The 13117-nt window shown below is 46.4% G+C and overlaps 4 protein-coding genes across 5 annotated transcripts; 2 read left to right on the forward strand and 2 right to left on the reverse strand.

Annotated features, from left to right (window-relative positions):
• The first annotated feature begins 97 nt into the window (after positions 1-97).
• Positions 98-2602, forward strand: CNH01150 (hypothetical protein). 2 transcript variants are annotated; one of them, XM_024657648.1, is made up of 6 exons: positions 98-220; positions 279-814; positions 870-1372; positions 1432-1739; positions 1789-1987; positions 2042-2602. In XM_024657648.1, exons 2-6 carry the CDS (start codon positions 355-357, stop codon positions 2357-2359), a joined length of 1788 nt encoding a protein of 595 aa, XP_024513326.1. In that variant the 5' UTR covers positions 98-220; positions 279-354; the 3' UTR covers positions 2360-2602. The 2 variants fall into 2 exon arrangements, with proteins under 2 accessions (XP_024513326.1, XP_024514618.1); XM_024658704.1 differs by lacking the exon at positions 98-220 and having other exon boundaries at positions 244-814.
• Positions 2603-2649: 47 nt separating this feature from the next.
• CNH01140 (expressed protein) lies at positions 2650-3764 on the reverse strand. The gene is made up of 7 exons (XM_572305.2): positions 3627-3764; positions 3521-3559; positions 3360-3458; positions 3271-3303; positions 3119-3211; positions 2852-2947; positions 2650-2790 (listed from the first exon to the last, which is right to left on the reverse strand). Exons 1-7 carry the CDS (start codon positions 3629-3631, stop codon positions 2766-2768), a joined length of 390 nt encoding a protein of 129 aa, XP_572305.1. The 5' UTR covers positions 3632-3764; the 3' UTR covers positions 2650-2765.
• A 1402-nt stretch (positions 3765-5166) lies between these two features.
• CNH01135 (hypothetical protein) lies at positions 5167-6998 on the forward strand. The gene is made up of 5 exons (XM_024658705.1): positions 5167-5908; positions 5965-6288; positions 6339-6537; positions 6587-6745; positions 6798-6998. The coding sequence occupies exons 2-5, from the start codon at positions 6215-6217 to the stop codon at positions 6852-6854; spliced, it is 489 nt and encodes a 162-aa protein (XP_024514619.1). The 5' UTR covers positions 5167-5908; positions 5965-6214; the 3' UTR covers positions 6855-6998.
• A 3680-nt stretch (positions 6999-10678) lies between these two features.
• CNH01130 (pof4 protein, putative) lies at positions 10679-13005 on the reverse strand. Its single transcript, XM_572304.2, has 5 exons — positions 12452-13005; positions 12278-12396; positions 12093-12218; positions 11861-12038; positions 10679-11810 (listed from the first exon to the last, which is right to left on the reverse strand). The coding sequence occupies exons 1-5, from the start codon at positions 12771-12773 to the stop codon at positions 11161-11163; spliced, it is 1395 nt and encodes a 464-aa protein (XP_572304.1). The 5' UTR covers positions 12774-13005; the 3' UTR covers positions 10679-11160.
• Between the last annotated feature and the right edge of the window lie 112 nt (positions 13006-13117).

The following is a 13117-nucleotide window of genomic DNA, read 5'->3' on the forward strand; positions in this document are numbered from 1 at the left end:
GTCCAGAAAGCGATCGAGCGAGGGCAAAACCCAAAAAAAGGGGCTTCGGATAAAAGGGGGGTCTCTATTACGTATCGCGTGTCCTTGCGGTGGCGACCGCCGCTTCATCAATTATTATCGTCACCGTCATCACATCGCGCCAGCCACTCCAGTAAGCAGCGGGCGATACGAAGAAATAAAAGCGATCGATCATTTGATGACGAAAAGATCACTGGTGGAGGTAAGAGATTGGATGTGAGACTTGATATAACTATTATTTCTGAACATCATCATCCCAGAACAATTTACATACACTGTGCTATTACCATCTTCCAACGCTCTATCATACGGAACGAAGCTGAGCAACGACGCATCATGTTCGCTCCAAGCGATCAACAGATCACCGACCCAATCCAAGTTATCGGGCCTTCACTGTTACTTCAGGTTTTCTACTCTCTTCCGCTTCGAGATCTTCTCAACTGCTCTCTTGTTAGCACGACTTGGTATACTCTCATTGACAATCATTCCACATCCATCTTTCGGGATCTCGCATCTGATATTGTGTCCGACAAAAGACGCCTTCAGTTTCTCAAATCTTTAGGACAAGATGAAGTAAGAGATCCCACATTATATAATGCTAGCTTCATTAGGGCCGGTACACTTGGATCCGATAAAAAGATAAGCTGGAGAGGAATTTGCAGAGATGCTGTGGTGACGGAAAGAAATTGGAAATATGGGCGGGCTAAGCCAGGGTGGTTGACACCGGGACGTAATACTGTATGGAGGATGAAAGTAGATCCCGAAGAGAATGTTCTCTACACTGTTAGTAGGCTAGGTGAGCACATGGTTAATCTATCAAAAGAAGAGAAAGCCTACTGATGATGAAGAAGACGGCATTCAGTGTTCCTCAGCAGACGTGGAAGGTAATTCTAACCTGCTTTTTGAATACACCGACGTTGCCCCGTACTCCCATATGGAGTTCGTTAGTGGTTTCGTTGTCTTCAACATAGGACTTGCCAACGCGCTCGAAGTCCACATCACCCCCTCTGCCATGCGTCGTCTTACGCCAGAACAAAGACAAGCCATTCCCCCGCCTTCAATTTCGGAGACGTACGGTTCAGATTACTCGTTCACTCAGGAAGATGATGATGCGTATAGAAGCACCCAGGCATCCACAGATATTCCGTATAGGGGTCATTTGACATACTACAAGACCCTTCGTCCTGCGACAGAGTGCTGGGCCTTCAGAGCTCGAATGGATAACGAGGGCCAGGAGGGAGAGAGACCAGTATTAGGTACCGCAGGGAGGGAAGCAATATATCTTTTCGGTCTGGCCGACGATAGGGTTGAGACTATTCGAATTAGACATCAACATGTCGATCGGGACATCAGTGTGAGTTTGATTGCTTTTCTACTTGGTAGACACTGAGAATGTCTAATGATCTCCGGTAGTATATTGAGTTTGATGACCACTACGTCTTCATCTGCGGTCCAGTGGCAATGCACGTCTACTCCCGCCAGACTAAGCAACTGCTCAACTCCTTCCCCACTTCGTATCTCCGCGACCTTGACGCTCAAGTCCAAGCGGTGTACGAGCTGTCTGAGAGTAATGAAATCCAACGCCTCCCTTCCGCGTTTGAAGGGGCTACAAGGGTCTCAGAAATTGTGGTGAAAGGGCTTTGGAGGCAAGACTCTGCTTTTGAGAATGCCGAGAGGCTCATCAGTGAAAGGATGTTACTTGCAAATGGTGGATTCTCGGCGTGAGTTACCTGTATCCCCGACAGTCTTATGTCTGATATTGTATGATAGTTGCCATTTTACTTCCAGTGACTTGTTTTGCGCCAATAAGTATAGTGTTCTCTTCGTGGTGAGAGACTACAAATCAGTGTTCTCCATTGTAGATAAAAGGGAACGGAGCGAAGCATTATCGCGGAATTTGCTAGCCATTAGGTTCAAGAGCCCAATCAACCAGCTCTATACTAATGGAGAACGGGTGGTGTTCAATACAGTGGGTCCGCCATACAACATCATGTCATAATTTATTTACTCATTGCCTTTCCAGACGTCTGAGGTTTACCTCCTCGACGCCTCATCCTTACCTCCACCGCCTTACAATTTGTCATCGTCCTATTTCGCTGACGGAGTCTGGCCCAGCATACGCATTCTCTCTCTTCTTGACGTCCATACCAATGGGCTAAAGCATTCATCCTGTCTTCAAATGGACGGCACAAAGATCTACTTGGTATATTGGGCCCTGGGTGAGCAAGATGGCGGCGGAATTGTGTACGACGACGGTCAAGCGCATTTACCACCAGCGCACGCGACAGCAGATTTTGGAATGTGTATCAAAACTTGGGATTTCGGCCATGTTGATTATTAACAATTCTTGTAATATCAAATGAACATGCAGACTGACAGTTAACTAAATGATCCTTGAGATTCGAAGCCTGTTTTTTCGTTGGCAACATCCCAATCGAGACTCCAAAATTTGATTGCAAAGCATCCTACTGGTCAGATCTGAAATGGGTAAATGCCATTGGTTTTTTCACGGCTATTGCAATGCAAGTCTTCTTTTATAATAGTGACCTCCTGACGGAAAATCCTAGTCTTGCTCAAACCGAATCATGTATCAATGCAACAATATGCATGTCACTAAGGGCCCCCTTTTTGCCCCCCACCATGATTAGCGACTAATGCACATGTAAAACAGACAGATCCATGCTCCCCTGAGTTCATTTGGCGTTGGTCGGACAATTATCCTAGAAGTATTGGTCTGGAAAAAAACATCAGGCAGTGCCAGACCCGCTGCAACTAGTTATTCCGCGCGTAAGCACTTGTCATATATAGCGATCAAAATACACTTAATACTCACTCGCAGGAGCTGACTTTCTCTTTTGCCTGGTTGGGGCAGCTGTCGCATGCACACTCGCCAGGCGGACAAGAGCAGGCCGCGCCAGATCCACCGCACCTGTATGGAATTCGATTAGCATCTGTTCAATAGCTGACGTCGTTCTCTAAAACGGCTTCATCATCGACCATTGCCAGCGCCTCTGCCTTTATATATGACGACTGGCTGCCCTTCGTCGCAACCAGCTCGACGAGTACGCTCGCTCGTTGTAAGACTAGGAAAAGGACTTACCCGCAAGTGCTCACGCTCTTGGCCTTTTTAGAGCATTTGTCACAGGCACATTGACCGGGAGGACATGTGCAAGCCTCACCAGATCCATTGCAGCTATGGTAGAAATGCCGTCAACCCATCTATTTACATGCGATCTGATGAGGACTACATACCCGCAAGTGCTGACCTTTTCCTTGTCGCCACAGCTGAAAGTAGGAGACCAAGGTGAGCTGAGAAATAAATTTAACTGATTGACACTCACTTGCAAGCGCCAGACTCGGAAGTCTTGGTGGAATTTGGGCAGGCTTCGCATTCGCATTTACCCTTCTGGCAAGTGCACTTATCTTGAGCCTCGCTGGTACTGCACCATGTACATTAGCCTTGGAGAGCTTTTGAAAGATGCGTGTGATGAATTGCGCTTACGAGCAGCAAGCAATGTTCTTTTCAAGGGAGCAGTTGCAACTGCAGGGACGACAGTTTGTGAGCTGCTGTTTAATAGGATAACAGGGGAAGCGACGGCGGGACTCACGCCATGATTGTAGTTTGTTTGAGTTGTATATCAATGTAGATGTGTTCTCTGAAAGTCTTAAGTGATTGCAGATGTGAATTTTAGACGGCTGCTGGATGGCTGTTTATATAGGCAGCAGGTGGCAACGTCTGTTGTCGAAAATGCGGTAATTGTGCTTTGGTGACGTACAGAATGCAGATAATTGTGAAAGGAGCGACTTGGCGCATCAGGCACAATGCCTTCAAAGATATGAGATAGATATGCGCTTCGGAATAAAAAAATAGACAGATTGTCACGTGGCCCCACCATCCGAAAGGTCATACCGTTTTTTGAGCAAAAATCGCCGATTTTCATTTAATAAGCTTAATTAGTACTCAATCAAAAAATGGCAAAGGATAAAATCAGCCTCCCGACTTTTGGTCTGATGTCATGATGCGGAAACTTCTCGTGACTCGCCACCATCCTAAGTCCACTCTTGATTCACAGCCAAATCGTCGCTTTTCTGAGAACTGGTGAACATGAAAATTGGTGCGACTTCCAAATAATTCGAAATGCTTCGGCCCTCGTGCCCCGAACAGGGCGTTATTCTCTCATCCCGAAATGACTGTTCCCAAAGAGACTCGATTACGTAAGGCAATATTCACTCGGGGGAGGAGTCGCAGCTTTTCATCAGCGATTTTCGCCCTCGCTGTTCTCATCTCTCCACATGCAATACTCGCTAGTCTCGCATACACAATTGCTTTTCGACCTACCACAGAGCATGATCTACAAAGGACATCATTGCTATATACTCGTCCTAGTTTGAGGGTTGTCGATGGGCTCTTACATCGCCCTCCCATAGAATGGACAGACATACCTATTTTTTCACTGTGAACCTCATGACGACGACGCACTTAGAAGACCTGGCTTCCTCTATCCTATGTACCCAGATTTTAATGCATTAGACGCAATCTGAGAAAAACATCTATTCTGCACTTATGGTTCTCTACTACAGGTATCTACCTTGAAGCAGATAGTTAGGGAGGAGAGACCAATGGAGTAGCTATGGAGTAGCTAGAGGGTCTTCGAAATGGTGAGAAGTGACTCGTATTTTTGCTCTGAGTGACAACAGCCAATGAAGTTGACTGATTTATGCTTGCACACGCAAGTTAGGAGTTCTGTTCTGATCCAATCATAGCTACTGTTGGTCCCCCACCTTGATAAGTAAAAGAAACTTGGATGACTAGGAAATGCTACTGTATCTTGCCACGGCAGAATCAGGAGGAAGACCACCGCTTGTTTGCGCCGGCTTGTCTAACAAAAAAAGACTTACTGGTGGCAAGCAGGCCGGCTTCTGTCGAACAATGTCTATTGGTACGTAAACGAACTATGATCAAGTTCTGCATTAAAAACGCCTGTAAAGGCAGCAGGCGGATTTTTGTGCGTCTCTGGGATTTGGTAGAAGCTTGTTTTTGGTGACGAAACAGGGACCGGAATAAAAGAAGATTGGTAGGCGTGCCTGGGGAATATCTCACCTAATCCGCACAGCGAGCTTCACTGCAGCCTTCGTCCATCTCCGCCACCATCACTTCTCCCAAAGCATTGATAGAACCAGAGGCGCCCACCAATATGCGTTCTTTTTTGGACCTTACCCACTTTCGCGTCCCTTCCCTTGCGTCCAGCCATGCTGTCTCCAATTTCCTCCGAGAGAGCGATTAGCCTTGACCAGCTTGCCATCTACTCTATACCACTGGTCGAACGTTCCACGACACCTCAGTTTGCCGATAAGGAGTCTCAAAGCATAACCTCATTGGAGAAACTTGAGCCAGTCTACCACCTCATCCTTCACGAGCTACTATCTCTAGTGGTACCGACATTGACCCTCGTCCTATCGCAGTTATGTCTATGAGATCACTTCGCGACCTCTTTATTGCCATGTCATTGCAAGCAAGAGCCTTTTGAGAGGGCTAGAGTCAACAAACAATAGTTGCCTGCCAAAATCCAAAGCTCTTGGGTACGTAGAGACCTTACGCATCGAGGACATGCCTGCCATGTGGCACATCGCTCTTCTGTCTCATGCTTCCCACGAGCCTCGGCGATACAACAGAATTTCCCCGAACGCCAAGTTAGTCGAGCTGTCTCAGGCGGTGTTGAAGGGCCATTATCATGAAAAGGAAGGAATAATGCAACAGACATGGAACATAGTGATGAAGCAGAGGCTTTTGGAGCAAGTCCTAGAAAATTGCGAAATTCGAGAAATTCACCTGTCTCACCGTGAGCTTGAGGGGGGAAATGATGCGCAATCCATGACCTTTGATATAGCTGTAAGCTGGACCTTTGTATCTTAATAAATTATCATAGCTGACTTCTGTTTCCGTAGTCTAAAGCCCTACTTCCGCTTATTTTGGCACCGATTACCACATCTGACAGCGCCTTTTGGCCCCTTTCATGTTGGCTACTTTTGGTCTGTTCCTAATCTGTAACCAAGTTCAGATTGTAATGCTATGATCTTATACTACTAAATCAGAACTACAGGACACCATTCGTCTTGCTTATCTTAATCTCCTGCTCGACTCTCAGCCTCCATGACCTTAATCTATCCAACGTGACAGCCAACATATCAATATCGGATGGGATCACCGCCAGCCGCCAACTGTCAAATTGGCTGCTGGACCAAGGGAGGGTGTATGTGGCTTGGCAAACAGTCAGTCGGTCTACACTAGCGTATTCGTGGTTGTTAACGCAGAGAAATAGATCACCTCATTGTATTAAGGGATTGACTTTCCGCCCTGACGCAGAGTATTTACAGCTCCCATCGAACCAAACTCTGGTATCATCTTTTCCTGGGGCGATGAGCCGTGCTGTCGCTCTAAATCACCTGGCAACGGCTCTGATGGGACTAGCAATTGTTTTTATGTTCTTCTGTCTAAAACCAGACGAAGGATGGTCCTACGTGAGTTCATTTTAGTCCAGGGCGAGAGTGATAAGCTGATTGATGACAGTGGTCGAAGAAACTGGAAAGCTGGGCAAACTTTATTGCATGGCTTGCATTTTGGTTTGATCTTGCCTACATAGTTGTGCTGAGGGATAGGATCAGTAACAATGATACTGGTTTTGATTTCCACCTCGGGAACGCTTTTTGGTTGATGTTGTATACAGTGGTACGTATGGCCTCATTTTAAAAAAAGAAAAAGACATTGAACTACTAAGTAGTTACATAGGAGCTTCCTATCGTATCAGGTGCAAACAAATAGTGTAGCTAAGACTTGAGACATGCTCAGGAATATTCTAGGTGGAATCCCTGTGTATCAACATCATTGTTGTAGCATACACGAGTTGGCTTTCTTATCTATTCATAACGACTGCTGTTGATAACAAGATAAAATAATAAATAGCAAAGGAATGTATAGGATACACAGTTTAGCGGATTGCCATAGCGCCATCCACACAGTATCAACTTTCCTTTTGCTCTTAAGACTATGGCCAAGAAGGTAAACATCAGCATTACAGTTGGCTCAAAAATACTATGCCGAGAGAGCTCACTTTCGGGGTCACATCCACAAAATAATGATCGTCCAATCTAGAGAACTCATCAGGGCCACAGTAGGTCTCGATAATACAGCCTTCGGCTACCTGCTCCATCAACTGGTCAAGGAAGTTCCAATAGTGCCATTGGTGATCCTCTTGCCCATCTTTGACTTCAAGAAGCCCTCCAGCCACTGTCCAAGCTAATTTGACCAATTTAACTTTAGGGAAGACACGACGATACGCTCGGGGAAGCTTGGACAGTCGAGTATTGGAGAGAGAAACGACGAGCCAATAGGAAGCCAACTCATCAATGATGAGGGTGTTGGTGGAAGACAAGTTCTGAAGTTTGCGCTTGTACCCCTCGTCTTGAGAGTCTAGTCCCTTGAAAAGTCCAGGGCTAGCCATAACAGCTCCAGAATATTTTGGGCCAAGATATCGCGGAGCCCATTTTTCATACAACCCCTTGGACAATGTAATGATTTTTATCCCCTCTTCGCTGTCGACGAGATTCTCAAAAATGGTGTACCATACAGAGTGAAGTTTTGTGATGTTAGTCAGAGTACAGGGAGAAATCTTTGGGCTCAATTCGATTCTTTCCTCGGTCGCTTGGTCATAGTAGTCGTTGGTTGAGAGGTATTATTGAAAAAGAGATTGAAATCGAGACGGGATTGGTCCTATGTCTGCAGAGCTGTGATTATGAACGACTTGGATAATCGAGTGTAAGTGAATCCGAAGGTTATTACCAGATAAAACATCTCTGGGAATGTGGCCGGTGATTACTGTGGTCATACTGCCGAAGGCCTCCCAATCGGGGATATTTTGAGCCAAATGGCGAAGGGTGTAGGCTAGAGTTGTTGACATATTGTTGTAGGTGAACGATGAACATGAGTAATGGGTGGATGAAAAAATTCGACCAAATTCTTATACACTTGTTTAACACGTCCTACGCCAACGAAAGCGGATATAGGGAAAGAAATGAAACCTTGCGGAAAACCGCTGGTAATGGAGGGCACCTAATACCACGAAGCCTTCTCCTTCTCGCGACATCCCTATACCCGCCTACAGATTAAAAAGGATGCGTTGGCGAGTATGGACAGGGGGTCGTAGAATAACAGATATACGCGGCGGTACTACGTAAAAGGACTGGATAGAAGAAGAAGAAGACCGGTGGCTCCGTCTTCGGCCGGATAATAGTACACATGTATTTCCTGCTAGTATCAGCATTTTCTTCGTACCGGTGCTCCACGAACGCTTGTCGGTCCTCGGTCGCCTGTGATGGTTTGTTTTTTCTCCGGGGGGAAGCGATGCAGTGTGCAGCGGATAAAGGGTACCGGAGATCTGGAGGGTAACAACAAAGGAGGAACAAGCCGCAGGTTATCTCCCGGTATACCGACCTAAAAGGGACGATTCGATGACGACATAGATTAGATTTAGGCACGGATGCCACCTCCGTTCGCAGTCCGGTAACGGCCTTTTTGTGTCCTTTATTTTGTTTGTTTGTTTTTAGATGATCAGAAGGATGCCGAAAGAAGTTGGCGAAGGTCAGTCACCTTGCCGCCGTTCATCCTATGCTTGTCAAGAAGGACAAGCTGCCAGGATGTTTTTCCACTGCTAAGCGCTTAACAAGGGTACAGATTTCCTATTATCATCACCTGACTGTCATATAATCGGAACTATTGAATAGCGGCGCACAACAATAATCCCAGTAAAGAGATGAGAGAACTCTTTCGAGCCATCCTTATTCGTGCAGTCTGACCGACTAGGAACTGTTAATAGGAAACATGAAAAAAGACATAATAAATGAGAATGTCTAGTGCCTCCTGTCTATCAGTCGCCAAGCGTGGATGCTTCTTCTTGGAAGAAGTCGACGGACGTATGGCAAGCACGGACCTGTCAGGCAGCCGGGGTTCGTTTCGGCCAAAGTATCTTATCATTTCGATTCGAAACACACCGGCTTGATCGACTCACGATCATCTGTGCGGTCGACGAAGGATCAAGGATACGCGGGGTTGATGAAGGAAGCTGTGGGATCTGGAAGACTTGTGCACATGCATTCGCCCTCCTTCTATGACGATGATCAATCATCAGACAGGCTATCATAATGCGGATGGAGATGACATGAATTAGGATGGCAATGAGGCACGATGGACTATCCACTGCATCGTTCGTCTTCCTCTATCAGCTCCTCTAGCAACTCAACAGGAGAATGAGCATGTCACGATGTTATGCAAGAATCGCACTCTGCGGCGTCTTTAACCGGGCAACGGGATATTATTCCACCTCGTCCCCGAAGTAACCAAACAAACCTCCACCTCAGACGACCGCGATTTATCGCCCGATTCTTGCAAAATCAACCGAGGCATCTTTCGGCTTGCCTCTTCTTTCGTTTCGCCTGGTCAGCACTCTCCTCTTCTTCCCCAACACTTGGTCAGTGTTCATCTCCCCCCGGTCCGACAGCTCCGTCCCCGCCACGAGTTAGCGGTAACTTTCTCCCGAGAGAGATGAGTAAGCAGAAGGAAGGAAAGGTATATAAGAAGATAGCTTTTCGTAGTTTTCATAGTCCCCAGAAAATCAACACTGTTGTCCTTTCTCACTACCTTGCCTCCGAGCATTCTTTTCTTTTAAGTCGCTTCAGTCAGCCCTTAGTCCAGCTCCTGCTCCTTCAGGCCCTGGCTATTCCTTCCTCTAAGTCCAGCTTCTGTTCCGTCAGCCTGGCAATTCTTCCGTCCGGCTCTGCTAGGCGTGAATCCTCCTTCACTTTCATTCGTCGAGTTCTACTACATCATCCGAGTTGAGCGCCGGGCAGCTACGCTGACTGACGTGACGCCCGTGACAGAGCATATATAGAGACTTCCAACTGGCTAAACTCTCAAGAAAGCATTTCAATGCATTAACCACCTTCTTAACAGAGGAATAATCTTTTTATCATTATGAGACTACAGAGAAGTCTAATGCCACGCGCTACTGAATAGAAGGGGAATTTGTCTCGACCGTCGTCTTCATCAGTATCGGAGGTTTCATTGGTGAGCATTCTCAAAATGTTTCGAACGTGGACAACCACTCATTCGTTCAGCCTTACCTTTTATTCTTCGCTTCATAGGTTTTTATGTCCTTATCCAGTTCAGTCTCTATCGCTCTATTCTTTGACATCAAATGTCATTACGCCGTCGGAGACCACTGGAGGGATATCACTGTGGGCATCAAAATATCAGGCGGCATATCAAGCGGATGTATGTGGTACAATCGAGAAAAGTACGAAGGATTCTACATTATCCACTTTTTGATGCTAAGCACAAATAAACTTTGTACAACTGGCATACCGTGGAAACCTGACTTGAACTTCCTTCACATCCTACCTATAGACCGTCAAACCGACAGCATCAACATGTTCTACGTCATGTATGCCGAGTCGATGGTTTTTATACACGTGGTCACCGTTCTCTTAGCAGGGGCAACGCTGTTTATGGCTCTCGACGTGATGAAGGACTTCGGAAAGGTAGAAAAAACCTTCTTTTTGCCAGATCCACATATACGCTTATACATTGTATGGTCCAGAAATCATTATGCTACTACCTCGTCACAACCTTACTTGCTTGGGTCGCCTGTGGGATAGTCGGCATGTACGCGGAACAGATCAAAAGCCAAGCGCAAATCAGTCATTTCCCATGGACCTTCAATTGGGGAGCCGCGCTTTACATCTTGATAGCCAGCAGCTGCATTGTGAGTGGTTTAACTTGGGATGCCGAACTTTATTAATTTGACTAGATTATGTTGGTTGAAATCTCACTGGACGCTTTTCCTGCACGGATAACAGATGACCACTTTTTCTAGATGCTAGGGCTTGGGTCATAGGACATTACAAATACAAGCTCTTCTCTGAGTAACGTGCGAAAAGATTACAGATATTGCTGACAATGTATGTATTTCTATTGATCTACAAGTTGATAAATATATGGTGATCAGATGCAACAAGGTTCTCCTTGAAGAGGGGCTCCGCTGAAGGGTTACTGACAGTTACCGAGACACATAGAAGGTGATGACTCTTGCTTTACTGTTGGCGTTTTGCCCCTCCAGCTCCAGCTTCCGTCCCTAGCTTTCTCTTCTTGACTCTGAATATCCCACCTCCATCTGCACCTGCACCACCAAAAAAGTCGACCTTCTCCTTGCTTTTCTCGTTCTCCAACTTTGGTGCCTCAAAATTCTTCACTTGGGGCTTGCGGATCTCTTTGAACTCCTTTTTCTTCCTATCACCATCTATTCTGAATCTTTCAGAAGGTTGAGGAGAGCTGGTGCCGGTCCGGCCAGACAAGTGCGCGGGAAGAGCTGCACGCATTTGAGAATGTTGAGAAGTGGGAAACGAGCCAGATATAGGGGATGACAATGGATGTTGCAATTGTTTACGGCTCTTGGGAATTGATGATATGCGGTCTAAAGAGTTTCTCAGGGATTTCGGAGGCGGGAGGCGGCTTTGAGGCGGGGATGGAGCAGGAGGGTAGCCAGTGGACGAAGTACTCGTGCTTCCACTGGGCAGGAAAGGGTTCTTGAAAAGTTGACTTGAAGCAACTCGTTGAGCATGTGTTTGCGTCTGCGCAGGAGGGACATAACGTCCCGAAGCGTGAGTAAGGGCGATCCTAGCCCTTTGAGCTTCAGCTCGAGCTTTTGCGATGGCACTAGCGGCACCAGCTGTCCTCGAAGACGCTGCAGAGGTGGCGTAAGTATTTAGTCTTAGGAATAGAATGTGAGCTTACATGAGGATCCAATACTCGAACCGCCTCTTCCTCTGCCTCTACTCCGTCTTTTATCCGGCACAACACGGTCCAACACCACTATGCTCTTCGACTTCTTCTCTTCTTCCAATTGCTTGTACCGTGCCGCCACACGATCAGCTGCTTGAAGTTGGCGCTCTGCAGCATCTTCTTTTGCTTTCTATGAGCGAAAAATGGTCAGTCATTTATGTATTTGGGGCAGGAATACTCGCACCTTATACATCTTCCTCCATCCAGTCGTTCTAGGCTCCCCCTGTCGTTCACGGCATCGCTCATGGAAAAGGCGATAGTCCTGTAACATGAACAACTCATATAGCCAGTCTGTGTCCTTCTTGATATGCTATGCAAAGTATTAAGTCAGTTTCAGACGTAAGGGCTAGAAATCGACTGTAGACGTACAGGAGAATTTGCCTCGATTTCGGCCAGCTGCTCCATTGGAACTTCATCGATGAAAGGCTTCACAAGGGAATACTCAAGATCTCCTATATCCCAGATTCGGCCCGAGTTTGCTTGCACGACTTGAATCAAGTCAGCTTCAATTTGGTCTCCGACCCTTTGCTCTGCAAGACGTACCGCCCATGGCAATATTCTTCAACGATCTCACTCCAAATTTCGGAGGTTCTTCTTTCCCCTTCTTTTTCAAATTCCTCAGCTCCTGTAGTCTCGCTTCACCATCATTCCTTCCGGAAACTGCTGATCTGCTAATGTGAGGATAAACTTGCTGTCTTGTTCGCTGTGTTGCAGGTCTAGATATCGATGCAATAGGGAGCGTAGTAGGAGTAGCGATCGGGACGGAGGGATTGACATTTTCCAGGGTGAAAGGGTCTGTAGTATCATATTCTCCCTCAGACCCGAAAAGATCTTCTTCTTCAGCGTATTCGAGAGGATCGGGCATTGAAGTATAAAAAGGTTGAATGGATTGTAAAACCTGAAAAAGAGAGATTGGTGGAGCTGTGAGAACGATGCTATAACGGCGATGCAGGGTATGTGTAATGATAATGGAGAGTTATCCAGAATCTTGGGTAGCTGGGTGTCTTTCTGGTGGTTATTAGGTTGATATATGACTTGCTGGATCGCTCTACACTCTTCCGCTTTCGAGCAATGGCTATTCACTTCTCTCGAACAGACATCTGTCTATTGATTTTTATTAACGAACGACGACAACCACCAGCGTTGCAATAAGTGGCAAAACTCACCTAAAGGTGACGTCATAACTTTCTCCACCCCCATCGAACGGAA

The sequence above is a fragment of the Cryptococcus neoformans genome (assembly GCF_000091045.1).
Source record: "Cryptococcus neoformans var. neoformans JEC21 chromosome 8 sequence".
Taxonomy (NCBI): domain Eukaryota; kingdom Fungi; phylum Basidiomycota; class Tremellomycetes; order Tremellales; family Cryptococcaceae; genus Cryptococcus; species Cryptococcus deneoformans.